Source organism: Melanostigma gelatinosum (assembly GCF_949748355.1).
Source record: "Melanostigma gelatinosum genome assembly, chromosome: 6".
NCBI classification, from domain to species: Eukaryota; Metazoa; Chordata; class Actinopteri; order Perciformes; family Zoarcidae; genus Melanostigma; species Melanostigma gelatinosum.
The window spans coordinates 28,250,679-28,273,273 of NC_136639.1; the positions used below are offsets into that span (position 1 = coordinate 28,250,679).

Sequence of the window (22,595 nt, forward strand, 5' to 3'; positions counted from 1 at the left end):
AGTTCTTCAAAAAGAAATAGGAAAACGGTCATGGCCAGCAGAGTGACTTTGTCCCTGTGAAAGCACAACCTGCTGTTACGTGTGGGGAAATATACGATGTTTGCACTTAAAAGAAATGAAGTTCATTTGATGTAATAATAGGAATGTGATGTATGCAGAGAGAGCACTGAGTAACTGGCACATCTGCTCTCTGATCATTATTCTATATGTAGGAGTCTTTATTTTCTTTCACACTAATTCAGTTAGGCCGGCGACCGACGGAGGCGTCACGCTTACCTGAGCAGGTTGGCCACACATCATCTCCCAGGTGCCAAAGTGCCCTTGCGCTTGGCGGTAGATTCGTACAGCATCAGTGAAGGCTGGCGTTTGAACTTTATTCTCCTCTGACAAACCTGGGAATATGAATATGAATAGCTGTTAGTATTTCAGTAACTATCCATATCCCAGTTTGCCAGAAACTTCATTCAAATAAAACAACATGAAAGACGGTGACTTCCATTGTTCATTCAGTTATTACCAGAAGCAGATGCTATGCTGACATGCTAGGAAGCACATGTGTAAATAATTAAATAAAGGATGGCTGAGTTCCATTTAGCTGCTTCAGTTTAACGGTCCTGCTATTGTTCACAATGTCAGCACTTATTGGGGCTTTTCCTGCTGTAGGAACTCAACATTTCAGCTGCTTAAAACATATTACATTCCAATCTTTAATATAATAGTTACATCCACAGATACACACAGATACAAACAGCCACACACACCAAGGACAAGACGCACCTGAAAGTGCGTGTGTGATTTGTACAATTCAGCCCTCCAGACACATGTGCACACCCCCCCCCCCCCCCCCCCCCACACCTCAAACAGAGAATCACATGTCAGACCCTAACCCTACAGGTTATTATTTGTTTTGTGTAAAAAGCTCAACACCAACAAATACACGAACTGCAGAGAAGGCTTTGCTGGGCATTATTTTAACAGATGATTCAATTTTGGAAAATGAGGGAAAGCTTCAAAATGTGATATTTATCAATTAAATCTTTCATGTGAACCTTCACTGACTAAGCGGCACAGCTGTTTAGTCGGTCAGACATCAGTGTCTCCTAAAAACAACACTTCAGCTGTTTGTCCTGAATAAGAATGATAAACTTGTAGAAGACGTCAATACTTCGGCAGAGCTGACCTGCAGCATGACGTCCCGATTAGATAAAGTGACCTTCGTACTAGAACGGATTATTAACGTGATGTTGCAGATACTCAGTAGACGCCTGTGAAACGCAGTTCATGTGTTGTCCTTTGTGACGTGTCTGGCCCTGTGCCAGCCACTGCACGTCTTTACTCAGTATAAATATCAGAGGCAGACCTCAGAGCAGCCTTGAGCTACATTCTGTATGCGATTCAACTCCGTTCCTTCTTGTGAGAATACATGTCCTGAGATTAATGATGTTTACAGTGAATGTTTGACGTACACAAATCAAATGATCAAGTTCTTTATTGAGGGAATATTTATCAGACTACCGACAACTAAACAGAAACTAAATCAATGAACTATCACAAAGACACCAGAGTGACTGACTGAACAATGAAACGCACGTAAAGGGAAAGGATGACATGTGAGCAGGTAGAATCAGTGACTCACATCTTCGATCATCTGTTCAGTGTGTTTCACGCTTATATCTTAAATTTAAATCAGAAGATGTTTGCACCGTTCAGCAGCTGGACGATTGTGCTGCACCTTTATATTTTCACTGGTTTTGTATAGTTTTAATTTGAATGTTATTTTAGATCTTTATCTTTTATTATGAGACTTAAATGCATTTGCCTTATGAGCATCAAACTCAGACATGCTATTGTTTGACTGACGGCTCTGACGAGCGGTTAAGCTGCTCCTCTGTGCACATCTGCATTGGTTGGATGATCGATGGGAGAATTTGATTCATCTCACTCCGTTGGTTTAGACTTTCTCTGATATCTTCTGAAGCTGGTCATCTTCTTCGTTGAGGTTTGGCTTGAACTGTTCTTCCTCGTCTTCATCACCCTCAGCAGGATGCTGAATGATCTCGTCACCCCGCTTCATAGCAGCAGGGGTCATTGTGGCACCTTTGCCAGTTTAAAATCTCTTTTATCTCAGAGTTTCTTTTGGAGTCTTTCTCTCAATAGTTGCTGGAATAGAATCTTCAGCATGTTGGTGCGTCGCAGGTCGGCGCTGCATGGCACATTAGACGGCAGACAAGAACCCAGAAGAGGCAGAACCTGCAGAGCTGCAAGGGACAGATCTGGTGTGCAGGACTCAAAGCCATCGATCATAATTGCAGTATTTTAGAAGCAGGTTGTTGCTTGGCTGGATGTCCTCGTAGCCTGTGGAGTTCTTTCTGTTGGCAGTGGGCCTTCGAGCCGGCAGGAGGACAGAACTGCGCTTCCCCCGCCGGACACCACCCTTCAGCATCAGTGTCCAGTACAGAAGACAAGAGAGCTCAGACTTCTGGTTGCTTTCTCTTCTTGAGAAGGGGGGTGCATGTCTTTGCTGGGAACAGTATAACCACTCCCATCTCAACAACTACCGTGATTATTTCATCTAACTTTACAGAATGAACACGAGTTACTTACAGAGTATTCATTCTCCCAGATTAGACGCTTTCTCAGCTGAAAAACGTGACCAAATAGTTTGAGAGTTTAATCACTGAATGAAAGCTCATCAATTAAAGACAGAATCAATTAAACAATTACACAACATAGACCTATGTAGATATGCATGCATGTGTACCTATATGCATTATAAATGAATGGATAACATTCATCTCAGCATTTCAGCACAAATCAGTGTCCTGGGTGAGAGACGGAATGGGGAGCGAGGGAGCGTTGTGACGCTCTCTCACACAGACTGACATCACTGCAAGTCGTGGTTCCACTCCAGCCAGGAGCCTTCTGTTGAACCGCCTCCTGAAAGCAGCTTGACCCGGTCCAACGGTCTCTTCTCCTCACAGTCACCTTGTTACAGCTGGCCTCTACCTTTCTTCTGAAGGTCAGAAAGCAGCAGATTTGTCCGCAAGTCGTTTAAAGCACTAAGTGGCCAATGAGATCGATTCCAAAAGTCCCCGCCTGGCAATCGGGGCTCCTAAGAGACCATCCCGGACCTTTCCTGGGAGAGTCCCAGGAGCCGACTGTGACAAGAGACGTGTCATCACCAGCAGGAAGTCAGCAGTGGACTTCTACAGGAAGTCAGAGGCGCCGGAGGCTCCGGCAGAGGTTTCCCAACATTGTTCTCCAGCTCCTTCTCCTTCATTGCAGCGAAGCGCCGCTCAGGCAGCAACTCCATCAAAGGAGGAAGCGGCTTTCGATGAAGAGGAACAGGGCGGTAAAGAGCGCCTGCTTATAAACTGTGGAGTCCGCACATGTTCGGGTTGGCACGTCCTGATTTGCTGGCTAAGTTGATGCAAATGTTTAGAGGCCAAATGCACGTTGGTATTGGAGGAGAGTATGACCCATAGAGTCCAGTAGAGGGGGGAGCCTGTGAGATCGACAACTTAAAGGTTTTTCACTTCTTTCCTTTCTATCCTGTCAAAAGAACCCAGAGCTCTCATCAACATCAAGCAACCGCTTTTGAGCTAAATACAGAACCCTGAAGGCACCGATCATTCTGGCTTTCACTGCGCCTCCCTTTCTTCTGTGTAGAATGTAGAGAGAGCAAACTGCCAGATATGATTGAGCCACATATCAGTCTCAAAGAGCGCACGTGTGGGGAGGATTTGAGCCGCTCCCTTTGGCTTGTAGTCCTGCGCAGCAACAGACTAAATCAAAGGACTCGAGCAAAGGGTTCTGTATTGCCGTGCATTCTAATGGCTCAGTCTCGGTGCTTAGTATATCATTCAACTGATCCGGAGCAGCAGTTTAATTCACAACATAAGAACATGATCTAAAGTGTTGAGGATGAAGTTGAGCCATGTTTGTTCATCGGTGCAGTTAGAAGCATGTGTTTGTGCATTAACAGGACTCACCGTCGTTGGCGTGTCGGACACAGTCCTGGAGGACAGCGTGCCACTTCTGCTGCTCCTTCTCCGTCACCACACAGAAGTAGTAGTGATGGGCGTAAGGGTGCCAGAGAATCAGAGGGAACTGGGTGGCACACTTAAGGAAAGGTGAACTTCCCTCCTTCGCTTTCATTCCTGGAAAACACAGCACAAACAAACTGAGCTCCTCATTTGAACCTTCTGCACCATGCAGCACAGAGCTCCTTTAATGAATGCAGAATGTCTTTGCATACGTTTAAGAAGTTAATGTCGTCTTCAGCGATCAAGCACCAACCACACCCACAGACCATTTATTAATACGTGGCTGGTTGAAGTGTATCCACCCTGATAAGAATGAAGCTATTGATAACAATACACTCAAACAAAACCTATTTGAAACCAAAAGTAATGTTTACTAAAAAGGTTCTTGAAAGAATAATCAGCATGAAATGCTGCAGCTTCAGCATCTTCTCCTCACCAGGTAGGATGTCGCTGAACAGGTCCAGGTACTGGTCCACAGACGTCAGCACTTTGTAGCCGGCACAGCAGATGCTTCCTTGAGGATGGAGGCGCCTGTCGTGGGACTAGTGGTCACGACAGGGAGCCACACTGACGCGTTAGACAGTGAATCAAACGAGCATCATCTAAAACCAGCCATGTGTTTGCCCCTCACCGCTTTGCTGTTGTAGTAGTTGATGTTGTAGGAATCTGGAATGAAGAGGAAGCGGTTCCTCCATTTCTTGTTCTCCAGATACTGAAAGAGTGAGCCAGAGAAGATGGATCTGTTCTCCAGAGGAATCTGTGAGACGACACACACAAGTCAAAACCAATACGCTACAAAGGCAAGATTACAAATCCTCACCGCACAGACGGGAGAATGAAGAGATGTTTTTATTATCAGGGGAGCAGAGGAAAGTCGGACTGTGTTTACAATAAATAACACCGCATCTCAAATGAATCCATGAGTGGCCGTTTCTTAATCACCCGACATTGTTGTCCTTAAGAGAGCCTACAGCATTGCTCACTACCCTCCGACAGCAGAACATCAGCAGACTGCAGAGCCAACCTGTGTGTCTGTGTCAATAGACTGCAAATAACAGACAAACCAAGCGTATTTACAAGCGTGACAAACTAGAATGTGTTTGACCATTGACAAAAAACAAAAAAATAACTAAAAAGTCTGAAGTCAACACAGGAGGTTCTCCAGCTCGCCATGAAGCGTTTCTCTACCCGGGAGAGGAAGAAGCTCCTTTGGTGCCACATTAAAAACATCCTGATGGAAGTAGTAATGTTGGCCATTGACCGTCTGATCAAAGAATACATCAACAAGATTACAAATTTGCCCAGACATTCAATGCCAGTTTCTGACTGTTTCACTTCGACTGAGGTGGATTCCTGTGCCGCTCGGACAGAGACTTTAAACTTTGATATCGAAAAGAATAACCTGAAATAGGGCTGGGCGATAAATCGATTTAATCGATTAATTCGAATGTGTGCTTTAAGGCGATGTGTTTTATTGAAAATCGAGAAAATCGCCCCCACCCCTCCCCCCGTTGGGTTCCCGTAGTAGAGTGCGCGCGCATTGTTTACAAACTAAAACAATGGCGGCCAGCAGCTTCACTGCTGGCCGCCGCCGCCGCCACCTCACAACGACAACCCAGCATTTTGGAGACATTCACCAACTGTACTCCGCATGAGAAGAAGAGTGCCCGGTGGAAAGCCATCACGGATGCAGTCGCGATGTATATCGCAAAAGATATGGTGCCCATATACACCGTGGAAAAGCCGGGGTTTATTCACCGTCTCAAAGCTTTGGACCCCAGGTACGTGCTACCAAGCCGTAAACATTTTTCTGACGTTGCCTTGCCTCGGCTGTACAATAGTACACGCCAAAGGATCTCTGCGGAGCTGGAGGGGATGTCATTCTACTCCGCAACAACTGACCTGTGGTCCAGCAGGTTGACCCAGACACCGATCCACTTGACTGGTGGAAGCGTCACCAACTTAACTTTCCAAGGCTAAGTACTTTAGCAAAGAAATACCTCTCTGTGCCAGCTACAAGTGCCCCCTCTGAGAGGCTTTTCAGTGTGTGGGGGGGGGGGCATTGTTACATGCCACCGTGCATGCCTGAAGCCAGAGGTAGTAGACAGGCTTGTCTTCCTGGCAAAAAATATTTAGAAAAAACATGCACTACTGTTTAATACTGTTGGTTATGTTGTGAATGCACTTGATTTTGTTTACATGCACTTATTTACTGTGCAAAATATGTTATGTTGATGTTAGATCAGATGTTGCACTTTTGAAAATGTGAATGTTAAAGGGTCATATACATTTTATTTCATGCTGTGTTTGTATCAGTGTATTCAGTTAGAAAAGCTTACTGTAAAAAGTTACATTTGCACAGTTGTTTACAATGGAAGGCTACTATTTAATGCCATTTAATGTTATGTTTAATTAAATTTTATATTTAAATGATTCAGGCAAACAAAAGAGTGACCAAATACTTTTTGTATACTACAGGCACCTTTCTACAATGTTCAGGTTTTGTTTGCACTTTATTTTTATCAACCTACTTGGGAAAATCATCACAAAATAAAAGAAAAAATTGTTTTCAACAGCTTCTGTCATCTGCAAAAAATTTTGGGGGAAAAAAATCGATTTAAATCGTGAATCGGATTTTTTGTAAAAAAATCGGAGATTTTTTTTTTAGGCCATATCGCCCAGCCCTAACCTGAAACAAGAAACTCTGGAAAAAGTCGCATTAGCACGGTCACAAGAATTGAACTGAAAAATAAGACATTCAAATGTTACATTTTTCGCATTCTGATGTATTTTTGATAGTTTTTATTATCTTTTTTACATGACTGGCTTTCACCAGATCACTTGGTCGTTGCGCTAGAGTTACTTATGTCAGCTATCCGAGCCAACGTGAGGAAAAAGACAACGGCAGAGAGAACAGACTGAACTTAGTGGTTTTCACAAGTTCACCTGGAACTCCTCAACAGCAAGTGATAGATGTGCAGTTGAAGATTAAAAACAAGAACTCAACCTTTAGTTAAAAGGATCAAATCCAAAATCAAAATCATGATAATTCAAAATGAGTTGTCAAGTCAAAATACTGCCTCTTAAATCTTACTGTGGCATCATTTCTACTTAAAAAGGAGACTTGTATCAAAGTTTAGAGTGAATGTAAATATTTCCATTTTTGTGATGAACGTTTAATCTACTTTTTTTTTTTTTATTTCCTCCCAGCAGCACTGGGCTTCATCACGGTTGTGTTCAGCTGTGTATTTAACTGGTCCAGAGGTTCTACTCCGGAGTTGATGCAGTGGGTGGAATCTGTGCCGAGGGTCTCGGAGGAGGATACGTTACCTTGCGGTGCAGTAGCTGGGGTTGTGGGCCACCTCCTCCTTCTATGTCAAAGCGAACTTTATTGAAAAGAGCCACTGCATACTGCTGCTCATACAGACGTCCAAACCTCCCCATCACCTCCCTGGTCCGAGCTAAAACACACACAAACACCGTCAGGACGGAAGTGCCACTGAAGAGCTGTTCCATGTTACGGTCGGAAGCATCTTTCATATTTACACGATGAACGTGAATTGACATTTTGTTTCAGACGGTCAACATTCTTCAACAAACACATGCAGTGACCCAAGAAGCCCCACACACACGCGCAGTGACCCAAGAAGCCACACACACACACACACACACACACACACACACACACACACACACACACACACACACACACACACACGGCTCTTTTCCCATTTTTGATGTTCTAAATAAAGAGATCAAGGCTCCACTGATAACATGTGTGCTTAAGATGCATCACTGTGGGGTTGAAATGAATTTCTTCGCTAAGATGGTTCAAAATCATACAAGCTAACCATCAAGACATACAAATGAATGTCAATGTAAAACATGACATGCATGATATACCCAGCTGATGGAACAAATGTGCAAAAACATTACAGAAACAACTAAGAAACTGTTGAAAAGAATACACATGGCCCAATGTGAGCACATATTTTGGTCACGTAAAGGGGCTTCTGGGAAAATTCTATCAGAACCATCACATATTTGGGGTATTTCTCTAAATACAAACACACTACTTTGGAAACAAGAAGAATTATTCTCACTTATTACTATTCATGAAGGCAGAAATAATTAAACATATTACAAAGAACTGGTTAGAAGATGAAGGAATTAAAGGATTTTGTAAATTATAATATATGGAATGAAAAACAAACTACTACATTCAAACAGATTCAGAAATCAAATCGATATTGGAAAACAAGACACATGCTCTGTAACTATATAATTTCTAAAAATGCAACAAAAAAAGTTATTGCTAATGTTGTCGAAACAGGAGAAGCTGCACATTATGTTTAACAACAGTCTAAAATTGGAAATGATTGACAAGTACACCAAATTATGAATCTGAGCACACAGTGAATGCGAGCTCTTGGTATTTGAAAAATACGTGCGTCTGTAGCACTCTACGCTTCTGTGTTTCAAGATGTGTCAGCGTTGCATTTCAAATCAGTACCAAAACCGTATTCACGTTCGACACCAAGACCTACTCCGGAGTATGGCATCAATTGTGAACAGCAAATTCCATCCCAACAGCAATCTGTTGTACTGTACCACAAACATTAGTTCCCATTCAATTAACCCAACGTTTTGGTTGGGAGACGCTGATCAACGTCCTCATACAAAGGTTTGTCTTATTTCTTACTTAAACTTTTTCGTCATTTCTTGTGCGTATTCCTGGACAAGCCAGCAACACGTTTCAATTTACACTCATTACGTGCATACAATCTTTGTCTGTATTCACAGGAAACTGCTCCGTTAGGGTGCAGGGCAACACAACTGCTCCGTTAGGGTGCAGGGCAACACAACTGCTCCGTTAGGGTGCAGGGCAACACAACTGCTCCGTTAGGGTGCAGGGCAACACAACTGCTCCGTTAGGGTGCAGGGCAACACAACTGCTCCGTTAGGGTGCAGGGCAACACAACTGCTCCGTTAGGGTGCAGGGCAACACAACTGCTCCGTTAGGGTGCAGGGCAACACAACTGCTCCGTTAGTGTGCTGGTCAACACAACTGCTCCGTTAGTGTGCTGGTCAACACAACTGCTCCGTTAGTGTGCTGGTCAACACAACTGCTCCGTTAGTGTGCTGGTCAACACAACTGCTCCGTTAGGGTGCAGGTCAACACAACTGCTCCGTTAGTGTGCAGGGCAACACAACTGCTCCGTTAGTGTGCAGGGCAACACAACTGCTCCGTTAGTGTGCTGGTCAACACAACTGCTCCGTTAGTGTGCAGGTCAACACAACTGCTCCGTTAGGGTGCAGGGCAACACAACTGCTCCGTTAGGGTGCAGGGCAACACAACTGCTCCGTTAGGGTGCAGGGCAACACAACTGCTCCGTTAGTGTGCAGGTCAACACAACTGCTCCGTTAGGGTGCAGGGCAACACAACTGCTCCGTTAGTGTGCAGGTCAACACAACTGCTCCGTTAGTGTGCAGGGCAACACAACTGCTCCGTTAGTGTGCAGGGCAACACAACTGCTCCGTTAGGGTGGAGGTCAACACAACTGCTCAGTTAGTGTGCAGGGCAACACAACTGCTCCGTTAGGGTGCAGGGCAACACAACTGCTCCGTTAGGGTGCAGGGCAACACAACTGCTCCGTTAGGGTGCAGGGCAACACAACTGCTCCGTTAGGGTGCAGGGCAACACAACTGCTCCGTTAGGGTGCAGGGCAACACAACTGCTCCGTTAGGGTGCAGGGCAACACAACTGCTCCGTTAGGGTGCAGGGCAACACAACTGCTCCGTTAGTGTGCAGGGCAACACAACTGCTCCGTTAGGGTGCTGGGCAACACAACTGCTCCGTTAGTGTGCAGGGCAACACAACTGCTCCGTTAGGGTGCAGGGCAACACAACTGCTCCGTTAGGGTGCAGGGCAACACAACTGCTCCGTTAGGGTGCAGGGCAACACAACTGCTCCGTTAGGGTGCAGGGCAACACAACTGCTCCGTTAGGGTGCAGGGCAACACAACTGCTCCGTTAGGGTGCAGGGCAACACAACTGCTCCGTTAGGGTGCAGGGCAACACAACTGCTCCGTTAGTGTGCAGGGCAACACAACTGCTCCGTTAGGGTGCAGGGCAACACAACTGCTCCGTTAGGGTGCAGGGCAACACAACTGCTCCGTTAGTGTGCTGGTCAACACAACTGCTCCGTTAGTGTGCTGGTCAACACAACTGCTCCGTTAGTGTGCTGGTCAACACAACTGCTCCGTTAGGGTGCAGGTCAACACAACTGCTCCGTTAGTGTGCAGGGCAACACAACTGCTCCGTTAGTGTGCAGGGCAACACAACTGCTCCGTTAGTGTGCTGGTCAACACAACTGCTCCGTTAGTGTGCAGGTCAACACAACTGCTCCGTTAGGGTGCAGGGCAACACAACTGCTCCGTTAGGGTGCAGGGCAACACAACTGCTCCGTTAGGGTGCAGGGCAACACAACTGCTCCGTTAGTGTGCAGGTCAACACAACTGCTCCGTTAGGGTGCAGGGCAACACAACTGCTCCGTTAGTGTGCAGGTCAACACAACTGCTCCGTTAGTGTGCAGGGCAACACAACTGCTCCGTTAGTGTGCAGGTCAACACAACTGCTCCGTTAGGGTGCAGGTCAACACAACTGCTCCGTTAGTGTGGAGGTCAACACAACTGCTCAGTTAGTGTGCTGGTCAACACAACTGCTCCGTTAGTGTGCAGGGCAACACAACTGCTCCGTTAGGGTGCAGGGCAACACAACTGCTCCGTTAGGGTGCAGGGCAACACAACTGCTCCGTTAGGGTGCAGGGCAACACAACTGCTCCGTTAGGGTGCAGGGCAACACAACTGCTCCGTTAGGGTGCAGGGCAACACAACTGCTCCGTTAGGGTGCAGGGCAACACAACTGCTCCGTTAGGGTGCAGGGCAACACAACTGCTCCGTTAGTGTGCAGGGCAACACAACTGCTCCGTTAGTGTGCAGGGCAACACAACTGCTCCGTTAGGGTGCAGGGCAACACAACTGCTCCGTTAGGGTGCAGGGCAACACAACTGCTCCGTTAGTGTGCTGGTCAACACAACTGCTCCGTTAGTGTGGAGGTCAACACAACTGCTCCGTTAGTGTGCAGGTCAACACAACTGCTCCGTTAGTGTGCAGGTCAACACAACTGCTCCGTTAGGGTGCAGGGCAACACAACTGCTCCGTTAGTGTGCTGGTCAACACAACTGCTCCGTTAGTGTGCTGGTCAACACAACTGCTCCGTTAGTGTGCTGGTCAACACAACTGCTCCGTTAGTGTGCTGGTCAACACAACTGCTCCGTTAGTGTGCTGGTCAACACAACTGCTCCGTTAGTGTGCTGGTCAACACAACTGCTCCGTTAGTGTGCAGGGCAACACAACTGCTCCGTTAGGGTGCAGGGCAACACAACTGCTCCGTTAGGGTGCAGGGCAACACAACTGCTCCGTTAGGGTGCAGGGCAACACAACTGCTCCGTTAGGGTGCAGGGCAACACAACTGCTCCGTTAGGGTGCAGGGCAACACAACTGCTCCGTTAGGGTGCAGGGCAACACAACTGCTCCGTTAGTGTGCAGGGCAACACAACTGCTCCGTTAGGGTGCAGGGCAACACAACTGCTCCGTTAGGGTGCAGGGCAACACAACTGCTCCGTTAGTGTGCTGGTCAACACAACTGCTCCGTTAGGGTGCAGGTCAACACAACTGCTCCGTTAGGGTGCAGGGCAACACAACTGCTCCGTTAGTGTGCTGGTCAACACAACTGCTCCGTTAGGGTGCAGGGCAACACAACTGCTCCGTTAGGGTGCAGGGCAACACAACTGCTCCGTTAGGGTGCAGGGCAACACAACTGCTCCGTTAGGGTGCAGGGCAACACAACTGCTCCGTTAGGGTGCAGGGCAACACAACTGCTCCGTTAGGGTGCAGGGCAACACAACTGCTCCGTTAGTGTGCTGGTCAACACAACTGCTCCGTTAGGGTGCAGGGCAACACAACTGCTCCGTTAGGGTGCAGGGCAACACAACTGCTCCGTTAGTGTGCTGGTCAACACAACTGCTCCGTTAGGGTGCAGGGCAACACAACTGCTCCGTTAGTGTGCAGGGCAACACAACTGCTCCGTTAGGGTGCAGGGCAACACAACTGCTCCGTTAGGGTGCAGGGCAACACAACTGCTCCGTTAGGGTGCAGGGCAACACAACTGCTCCGTTAGGGTGCAGGGCAACACAACTGCTCCGTTAGGGTGCAGGGCAACACAACTGCTCCGTTAGGGTGCAGGGCAACACAACTGCTCCGTTAGGGTGCAGGGCAACACAACTACTCCGTTAGGGTGCAGGGCAACACAACTACTCCGTTAGTGTGCAGGTCAACACAACTACTCAGTTAGTGTGCTGGTCAACACAACTACTCCGTTAGGGTCCAGGGCAACACAACTACTCCGTTAGGTTTAGGCACCAACACCACTTAGCAGGTCTCCTGGCTGAAAGATCTGTTTGTTGTAATTCAAGGTGATGGCAATGCGATGCACCTACAGTATTCCGTTGTTAAAATACCCAAGGTCCATTGCTTCCATGTTTAGGAGCATTCAGGATATCATTAAAAGACACATTTCAGAAAGCTGAAATTTAAAGTGGTATTTGGGCCAGCAACTCTATTCTCTGGGGTCACATTCCACAGAATGTTTTTTTTTTTTTCATCAAGTCAGATTTAGAGGTTAAAGCATAGAGAGCTGTATGAGCTGCTGCTATGAGTCTGGCTGACTCTCTGCTGTCCTGCAGCCAGCTACCAGACAAATTGTCCAGGGGGCCTCTACAGCGCTTCGGCCAGATATTACTACTGCGTTTGTCGTCCATCGATGTGGTAATCGTATTAAAGCAAACGTACCATACATGGCAGCTCATCTTATCACTGACCTCAGTTTCAGCATGTCTTGGTCATAGAGAAATGAGCAGAGACCAGACTGCTGTTTAATAGACCCACAAGAGAACCTCCCCCTCTCCTTTCTCCACAGTGCCTTAACAACAACATTCCACTTAGATAGACCCATAGGCTGACTCATAAATCTAGACTGTTCACTTCAGAGCTGAAGCAAGAGTGGCGACTGTAAGGGTCTAGAGCACCAAATGAATGCAAATGCAGCTGATTCAAACGTGTTTACTGTGGGAATTAGAGGCAGGTATCATCTCACTTTTTCAGAGTGAACATTAGAAAACAGGGAAACGTCAATGTGCCGCTCCAGGATGCTTTCTGGCGCACAAGGTGGACCACCACATCAGTATGTGATCCTATCCAACTCTGAGGATATAAAGTAGCCCATATACAATATACTGAAAGTAATTAAACAGAGGTCATATGAACATCAGAAAAGTAAGGTGCTCATATTTACATACTCGGGCCTCTTTCTACTCAATCACAGGAAACATAGATGTGAATCACTGACTAATAGAAATGAACTGTGTAGATGTATCGTCAAAATGTTATGAAGTGTTGTGAGCTTAAAGCCACTCTAATATATATATATATATATATATATATATATATATATATATATATATATATATATATATATATATATATATATATATATATATATATATATATAGTAAAAACTATGACAAGGTATATTATATATGGCCCAGAGTGTCAGGCTAAGTTTTAAAAATACACAATGAATCGGGAAAAAGACTGAAACATCATTGTGTCCATGGGGAAATTTGACTCGGCACCTACATAGCTAGACCCGTTAACACATGTGCACACAACACACGCAAACTACAATATGTGTACTACAAATATAAAACACACCTCCTTGGTTTACGCTGCAGAATAAAAATCCAACAGATAGTCACAAAGGAGTTCTTAAACGGATTCAATTTCCACCACTGAGCTTCATATCGTCTGCCCGACGGTAGCAGCTCATACAGAGTACAGAGCACATGGGATGGATGACAGAGGATGCGTTCCCTGTTTAAGTACACACTGGCCAAAGAGAGACTGTAGATGATCTTTGTTTGTGTGCACCAATCACCAAACTCCCTTCTCAATGATAGAGGTTTGTATCATCGTGCTTATAAAATAAACTTAGCTTTAGATCCGAGAGTTCCTGGACGTGCACTCATAGCATACAGTGTAAAAAGGACCGGTGAGCTCACACAGCCTTGTGGAGCTCCAGTACTGATAGCTTTTATCGGAGACAGACTATTGTTGGCCCCAACCTTCTGAGTTCTGAAAAAATGAGTGATACCACTTGGTAGCTGTAGAGTTGACATCCATCCACAGGGCAGATGGGCCCAATCCCAATCTCCACACTCAGAATTTGAGAGTGCGTGAGGGTGTAGTTCTGGCCCATTGTCAAATCATCGAGTGTTTGAGGACTCTCTTGCAGGCATTTTGAGCCCTTTATGAACACTTTCCGTAAATTCACATTTCTTAAGACTTTGCCCAAGGGAATTACCCACAATTCATAGCAATGTGACATTAAACACCGAGTTACCAGTGGAAGCATGGAGACGCAAGAAAAAAAGAGAAATAGGTAAACAAAGAGGACGGCACATTGCTGTTCAATTTGGCATATTACATGTAATCAGAAAAATTTGGGATTCAAAATGGAACATAAAAACACGTGAACTCAAAGGAATGGAAGCAGAGACTATCCATCCATAGTCTTCTGCTTATCCGGAATCGGGTCGCGGTGGCAGCTGGCCAAGCAGGCTGACCCAGACTTCCCTCGACCACTCAACATGTTCCAGCTCATTCTGGGGGATCCCGAGGCGTTCCCAGGCCAGCTGGGAGATGTAATCCCTCCAGCGTGTTCTGAGTCTTCCCCGGGGTCTCCTCCCAGTTGGACGTGCCTGGAAAACCTCCAGTGGGAGGCGTCCAGGAGGCATCCTACTTAGATGCTCAACCACCTCAGCCGACTCCTTTCGACGCGAAGGAGTAGCGGCTCGACGCCATGCTCCCTCCTGATGACGGAGCTCCTGACCCTATCTCTAAGGCTGAGCCCGGCCACCCTACGGAGGAAACTCATTTCAGCCGCTTGTAGCCGCGACCTTGTCGTTTCGTTCACGACCCAGAGTTCATGACCATAGGTGAGGGTCAGGTGCTAACTCTCATCCCCACCGCGTCACACTCTGCTGCAAACCACCCCAGTGAATGCTGGAGGTCACGATCCGAGGAGGCTAACAGGACCACAGTCGTACAGAGACCGGATCGCCCGTTGTAACGGGTCCGGCACCCTATACTCCCGTAGCACCCCCCACAAGAACCCCTGAGGGACCCGGTCAAAAGCCTTCTCAAAGTCACATGTAGACTAATTGGGCAAACTCCCAGGACCCCTCCAGTAGTCTTAAGCCTAAGGTGTTCTGGTACCAGGTACACTTATGAGCCACCTTATGTTCGAACATGGTGTTTGTTACGGCCAAACCGTGGCTAGCACAGAAGTCCAATAGTGATTATTTTTTTTAATATATTGAATTACAGCAGTTTATAATATTAAGAAGCAAACTGCTATGTTGACTTTATTTTTTTGGAAGCGCTCCATATTTACCTTAAATTGCAAGGCGCTGAGCCTCCATTCTGAGCTGAATGTTAGCTCTTGGGTAAAAGGCTGCACTTGTCACTGCCACCTTGTCACCCAGCTGTCCAATGATAATGGAAGAGGGGGCGATGAATACCACAAAGACCAACAGTGCCTCTTTCGGCTAGCACAGTCACTCGGCGTATTGAGGAAATAGCAGAGGACATTGAGACACCATTGTTGGAGAGGATTAAGAAGTCACCGTGGTACGCAATCCAGGTTGAGGAGTCTACGGATATTGAAAACAAGGAAATACTACTTGTTCATGTGCGATATCTTTATCAGGAGGATGTGCATGAGGATATGTTATGTGCACTATTGTTGCCAACCAACACCACAGCCACAGAACAGTCTCTGAACGATTACATATCAGGAAAACTGAATTGGTCCTTTTGTGTCGGCGTATGCACGGACGGAGCTGCTGCCGTGACTGGACGGCTTTCTGGTTTAACTGTTTGGATTAAAGAGGTTGCACCTGAATGTGAGTCTATGCACTGTCTCACTCACAGGGAACTGCTGGCAAGCCAAAAAATGTCACCTGAACTGAACAGCGTATTGAATGATGTGGTTAAAGTTATTAACCATGTCAAAGCACATGCCCTCAACCCCGTCTGTTTGAGCTGCTTTGTGAGGAGATGGACGCAAAGCACAAACGCCTTCTCTAATACACAGAAATAAGATGGCTATCCAGAGGGAGATCGACCCAACAAAGTGGGAACTGCATCGATTGAAGCCACAAGCAGTTTGAAAATCCAGCTGTGAACCGTGTCCAGTTCTGGAAGCTGTCCTCGGTAAAATGCAGTGAACACAACTGTAAATTGGTGTTGTACTGATATGGAACCGTGTTGAAAATGAAGTTTAGCCGCTTGTCCATACAAAGAACATTTCCTCTAGCAGAGCAGAACACAGCGTCTCGTCGACATGACTTCAGACTGAGCTCCAGCTCCCGTATTATGCAAAAGTCTTCCATTGTGACTCACAATGACTCATTGTGACTTACGGAAGTAAAGAGAGAATTCAATAGAGCCGTTTCAGGCAGCTCAGGCGCCGTGTCTGTGAGCGGGAGAGTAACCCCCTGTGGGCGGGAACTTATAACTCTGCGGACCTTTTATATGTACAACACACTAAAGGAAATGCATAACAGGGGCTCTTTAAGCTAGCAAGGGGTCCCTGGTTAGATTTTTACAAACAAACCTCATCAAATTGCTCAGAGCAGTAGTTCCCAACCCATGGGTCAACACCCTCGAGGGTTTAAAGGACAAAAAATAATTCCATTCTATACTTTTACAATGGCGTTAAATTACTAGTTTATTTTCATTATTTACTCATTTTGTTGAGTTGATCATTATTATTATTGATTATTATTATTATTAGTAAGACTTTTTTGAAATCTGAATGAATCTATCTGAAATATTTAAATTGACAGGTTATAACAAAACAGATCTTCCATGCGTCTGTACACATGAGGTTGATAGTAGTGCACTCGTGCCAGTTTTCCAAAAGAGGAAATGAGAGGTTCGCCAGGTGATCGAGGTCATTTCCACTCACTACACCTCCCCGCATTTCCCTTCAACACTGACCTCATGCTGGAGGTTATGAGGGCAGTCGAACACGCCGCTAGCTGGTTTCATACGACTCCGCTCAGCAATCCAGGCTTTAACAGTGAGGTGACAATAGATAGGTGTGGCCCATTCATCAGCTGGTCATAAATCATCTGAAAACAATGTCCCGAGTGATGAAGCGATCTATGAACATGATTACCTCAACTCTGATAGGGAATAATGTCCCTCTGATCACTGGCACGGTGGTTGATCGCCTTCTTAGTGCATCAAGAATGGACACAATGAATAAATGGGTGTGCGTTTGTGTGGATGGCATATTGCTGGAACCATAAAGCCAGCAAGGTACTGGGCTTGTCCTGGCAGCAGAGACAGTTAGGCGCTGACTGTGCAGCTCAAGGCCTGGCGCGGTTTCTATGCAGCCACACTTTTTCATGCATTCCTCAGATTCCACATCTGATACATGCATGTGACTCACTGTGAACACTGAAGGCATTAACAAAAACCATGCTCAGCTTAAAAAAAAAAAAATGGCTTTCTGCCTCCAGTTCTTGAGAGGTAGTTTGCTGCATGTGTTCTAAAACTATATTCACAGTTTAAGTTGAATGCATGGTCTTTGAAGGGAAACAGGCCATCAGTTGTACTGGGATAAAGTTATTATTTCCTTATGCGATATGAAAATGTTAAAATAAAGATTTTCTTCCAGAAAGTACATAGATCTGGGCAGATGAGGATTAATTGGTTGATTAAAGGGATTTACAAAACTCAGTCTCCCAGCACCTGAACAGAAAACATGGCGGACCATTTACCAAACGGAGCAAGTGTTGCCTTACGTGTTCAAATGTAATTAAATGTTCGTGTGATATGTGGCATTTGTGACACAATACAGAGGCCAACCAACATTTCTAGCTAACAAACTACTTGAATTGTCAGCTACTTAAAACAACCGTGTAATGATCTCTATTTAAGCTTTGGTTCGGCTAACAGGAGCTAACTTGGCTCAATTTGTAGCTAGGGGGCTAGCGATCTAGCTGGCTTTGGTGATGTATACAATGGTCTGTGGTTAAAGTTTTAAGAGTAAATTGGAATCATGCCATACATTTTACTCGTGAACCAAACACCAAGCCATTCATAGTGTTTGACTCTGATTGTGCTGTACTGGAGCCAACGCCAGCTTGTATCCAGCTAGCTAGCGAAATACATCATATGCCTGTGAACGCAGCGAACATGTGCAGAGACTGCTCCAATACTTTGGAAATGTGATGTTACATACAATTATTACTCCGTTCAGTCAGAAGTGGACAGTTCGGGGGTTGAGTTTCTTTAGGCTACATTGTTGTCATTTGTATGTTTTCGTTAACGCGGCTCAAAATCTGACTTTACTTACAAATGAACATGTTGCAACAGACCAAAGAAACAAGGCAACATGCTCATAAGAGCTGAAACAGATCAGGGCGCAGCCGCTATCTTCTCTGGGTTCTTAGTTTGAGGAGTGAGAGTGAAGATGGTGAGAGACTGCCAGTCACGGTGTCTGCTTTGCAAATACTTACATTTCTATAAGTGACAGTTCAACAACTCAAGATACACGATCAGAGGGTTGGGCCTTGTCAGCAATATTCCTGCATTTAAAGCGAGACCAAAGTCCAAATGGCCGTGACAATGAAGTGAGCTGGGTCAGAGGTGTGATGAGGTCACAGACGGGGTGGGGCTGGTGGATGCAGCTCCACCTGACAACCATTGGCTCTTTATATCACCGGTCTCTCACAGACAAGTCACACACAAAAAACACCGCAATAAATCAATCCATGCAATAGAAAATGTATCCGCATCTATTGTGATAATGAATTACTGGTTTTAAGTCACGTTCTAAGAAGAAGTGGTTCCATGTCTTCAATGTTCTGCTTTTCTTATGCAATCAAAGTGCATGTCTGAGCTGTGGCTGTCACACTGTCGGTCAAGTAAACTGTTCTTTTTCTGAAACTAATTTTAATACAGTCAACGTATAATATAAAGTTACACTACACGGATTTGTAAAAGTCAGACATGTTTTAGATGTGATGGGCGCACATCTGACCATCAGCAGGCCAAGAAATACACCAGAACAGAAAAGCGCCTATAAACAGAACCTGTAAACAGAACCTGAAGAGAACCTCGAGGACACGCACCAGTTTAATAACAGGAGCAGCAAACGTCCCAAAAGATGTGACAGAATAAACAAGAGATTCATATCTAATCCAAGTGAAGACGTCCTCGTCTCTTCACATGTATCGGAGTGTGCCCGTTTAGAGCCACACATCCTCGGTACCTCGCGTTCACAGCGCCCGCAGATCAAGCAGCAGAGGGACGCTGACATCTGGGAGACCGGCTCTCTTCCTCACACCAGGTCGGACCTTCAGACGGCCTTTGAACTGCGCACGTACCAATCAGAGCTCCACGGGACGCTGCTTACCTGTGATCATCTCCTGCTTGGCTTCGTCCAGGTGACTGGAAATCACGTCCCCCATGGCGGGCGAATCTCAAAAGCCAAGATGAATTCCGCTGGTCTTCAACGAGTACTTAAGCCAAACGTGAACCGCCCAGAGTCCAGTGGAGTCCTGAAGAAGAGACCAGCATCAGTTCACGGGAACGTAGAAGGAAGTTAAGAACGTTAGCCGAGCAGGAAAGTGACGGAGAGACACGCCCTCTTTTAAAGGAGGCTCGAGGAGGAAGACTCCCACGGTCCAGCGGCGGTGCGTTCAGGTCACGTGGGGAAAATGAGGTCTAAATTACTTAAAAGTCACCTAGTAACAATTCAAACAACTGGATTCAGAATATGAAACACCTTGCTATGTATGAATTATACATTTGGCCGCACTTTAAGGTGATGCATGTCTCTAATGTATCACTGACTGAGGCTCACCGTGGTGGAGCTGCTGGAACATATCAACAAGATATACAGAAGAGGAACCAGGTCATTACTTGTCCACGAGGACAACCCACAGCTCATTTTAGCCCCTGGACCCAAAAGTGCATAGCTTTCAGTCATCTTTCAAAAAAAAAGTTTAATTGAATATGTTCTGAACTAAAAATAATATAAAAAAGTTAAGACGAACAGTTCGCTGATAATTTCACAGGAAGGACATCGACATTGTAATGATTGATTAAAGCACCGTCTTCATTTATTTCACTGTAGTAATGTCGTACCTTTACTTTGGAAAATGTCAGAATTAATCTAATTATTGGTATTGTATCTATATGTATTTTTGTAATTATTAATTTAATTTATTTCCAGCAAAGAAAGATCAAAGATATTTTCCCCACAATGTTGTGATATTTTATTTTTTATTTATGAGGGACACAGACCACATGCTTGGATTTAATCACATTTCCACGTATTATTTAGTATGTCCCTCAATAACACCTTATTTTGAAAACTGGACGTCGTTACACGTGTGTCTTTCCGCTACCTTCACAAAGTCCATCGCTGTCAGCTCACCCGGGCCATTTGAATACATTTACCGTCCAATGGTTTGACCGAAACATGTTAAAGTCAGACGTCTGTTATTCACGTTCACGGAGGTGATTTTATTGCAGCATAAGCCAACCAGTGCACAATTACCGTGCAGGGCCGAGATCCTTCTTGTGGCACTGGCACCTCTGCGTCACTCAGCGTCAGTCTGTGCCAATTACCTGTCTAATGGTTTTAACAGAAAACATGTTTCATATGGATTTCCATGAGATTTAAGCTACGTTTGTATTGTTCTCTTGGACATGCAGTCCTAAATCAAGAACACGTCACCTTTGTTTTTGTTTTTATCAGAACGAACCCTGCAGATACCTGGACCTGGAGGTGATCTGTGTCTGTCTGTGATGGGAACTGGGACTGAGGACTGAGGACTGGAATGATCACAGTTTAAGGACACTGCAGCATGGTGACACTCGTTATATTGACTTCTTGAGGTAACAGGTTTCCATGGATCGTGGATCGTGGTCCTGCCTCCTGCCATTGTCCTGCTGACACCCACTCTTCTTCATCTCCTTCTGTATGAATTAATGCACATTAATGCTCATTACTGACTTTGCTTCTTCCTCGGAGTCTTTGTGCTTTCTGTCCTCACAGGTTTCATGGACCGTGGTTATATCTGGACTGTAGTCCTGCCTCCTGCCGTGACCCCAGAGGGTACCGGGACAGAGGATGCAGCATGTGTACAGATTCTAAAGTCCTCTGAGGCAAATTTGTGGTTTTGGGCTATCCACAATATATTGAATTGAATTGAACATAAATAATTAGCAGGTGCATGTTCACTTCTTTAACTACCTGAAGAAGACCGTCTATGGTTGAGATGATTCCAGTCATATCCATATCAAATATGGAAGCTGGTTCAAAACATGGTTCAGGGAAATTGTGTGCACACACATTTGCGATGGTGTTTTTCCTCCAAAAGAGTGAGAGCTCTTAGCTTATGTCCTCTGTGCTGATGTGCTGCTTACTTCTGCTCTGCTGCCCTCTCATGGAGGCCAGACCCAACAGTAACTAAAGTCTTAAGCTCTCTCCTACTCTCATATCTCTGTGGACACCAAGTCTTCTTCGTATGTTAAGGAGCAGGCATTTGACCAAATACTGCAACAGCAGCATTTGTAAGCCTCTACATTGTCAACCAGTGTAATCTTACCATGTCTTTGCATACAGTTGGCCTATATGTTGCTGGATTCATTGTTTGTAGGAAGTCTCTCAAAACAATTTCTTTACTTGTCAGTTCCCAAATCCTCTGCTGAGCTTACGAACATTTTTAAATGAGCCTGAAACGGTTTCTGTGTCTTGTTAGCTTCTTTGTCATTGGTACCGTTGAATGCCTTCAATGTCCTATTCCCTGCACAGATAACGTACTGGCGGATGTCAAATAAGAAACTGTCTACTGAAACTGTATTTTCATAGGACATAGAGGTTCCATGGTGTAATGGTCAGCACTCTGCACTCTGAATCCAGTGATCTGAGTTTGAATCTCAGTGGAGCCTGATTTTAAGCTAGAGTAAAGGTCAAAAAGTGCAACCTTTCCACATCTCAGCAGAAGTTGGAGTGGTGTGGCCATCTTGCTTCAGGTACAAGTGAGACCGGAGTGATCTAAGAATGAAGTTCTGTTGACAGGGAGTAAAATGGGTTCCACTTGAACCATGGATGCACACTTTGTATTGTGTCTTGTAATCATCAAATTTGACTGAGATTTCAACTCAGGTTCTTGCCGTTGGAGTCTAAAGCAGGCCTCTCAAACTCACTAAGAGTGAAGCGGTCCAAGGCGCTGCGTTCAGGTTGCAGTCTCCACTGGAGGCATGGGTTCGAATCCCACTTCTGACCGCAATTGCTTTTCACTGGTTCCGTTGATGAATTCCAAAATAGCCATAGTTTCAT

The 22,595-nt window shown here is 45.5% G+C and overlaps 1 protein-coding gene across 2 annotated transcripts in view; it reads right to left on the minus strand.

Moving 5' to 3' along the window:
* niban2b (niban apoptosis regulator 2b) overlaps nucleotides 1-19,847 on the minus strand; it is a 30,277-nt gene extending 10,430 nt beyond the window's left edge. Inside the window, exons 1-6 of one of the 2 annotated variants that reach the window (XM_079270100.1) lie at nucleotides 19,659-19,847; nucleotides 7,377-7,507; nucleotides 4,678-4,758; nucleotides 4,483-4,588; nucleotides 3,993-4,160; nucleotides 277-392 (exon numbers count right to left, since the gene is read on the minus strand). In XM_079270100.1, the coding sequence (XP_079126226.1) occupies nucleotides 277-392; nucleotides 3,993-4,160; nucleotides 4,483-4,588; nucleotides 4,678-4,758; nucleotides 7,377-7,507; nucleotides 19,659-19,713 (657 nt within the window). In that variant the 5' untranslated portion in view covers nucleotides 19,714-19,847. Of the gene's footprint in view, nucleotides 1-276; nucleotides 393-3,992; nucleotides 4,161-4,482; nucleotides 4,589-4,677; nucleotides 4,804-7,376; nucleotides 7,508-19,658 lie in introns of both variants that reach the window. The other variant, XM_079270099.1, reaches the window with a different exon arrangement.
* Between the last annotated feature and the right edge of the window lie 2,748 nt (nucleotides 19,848-22,595).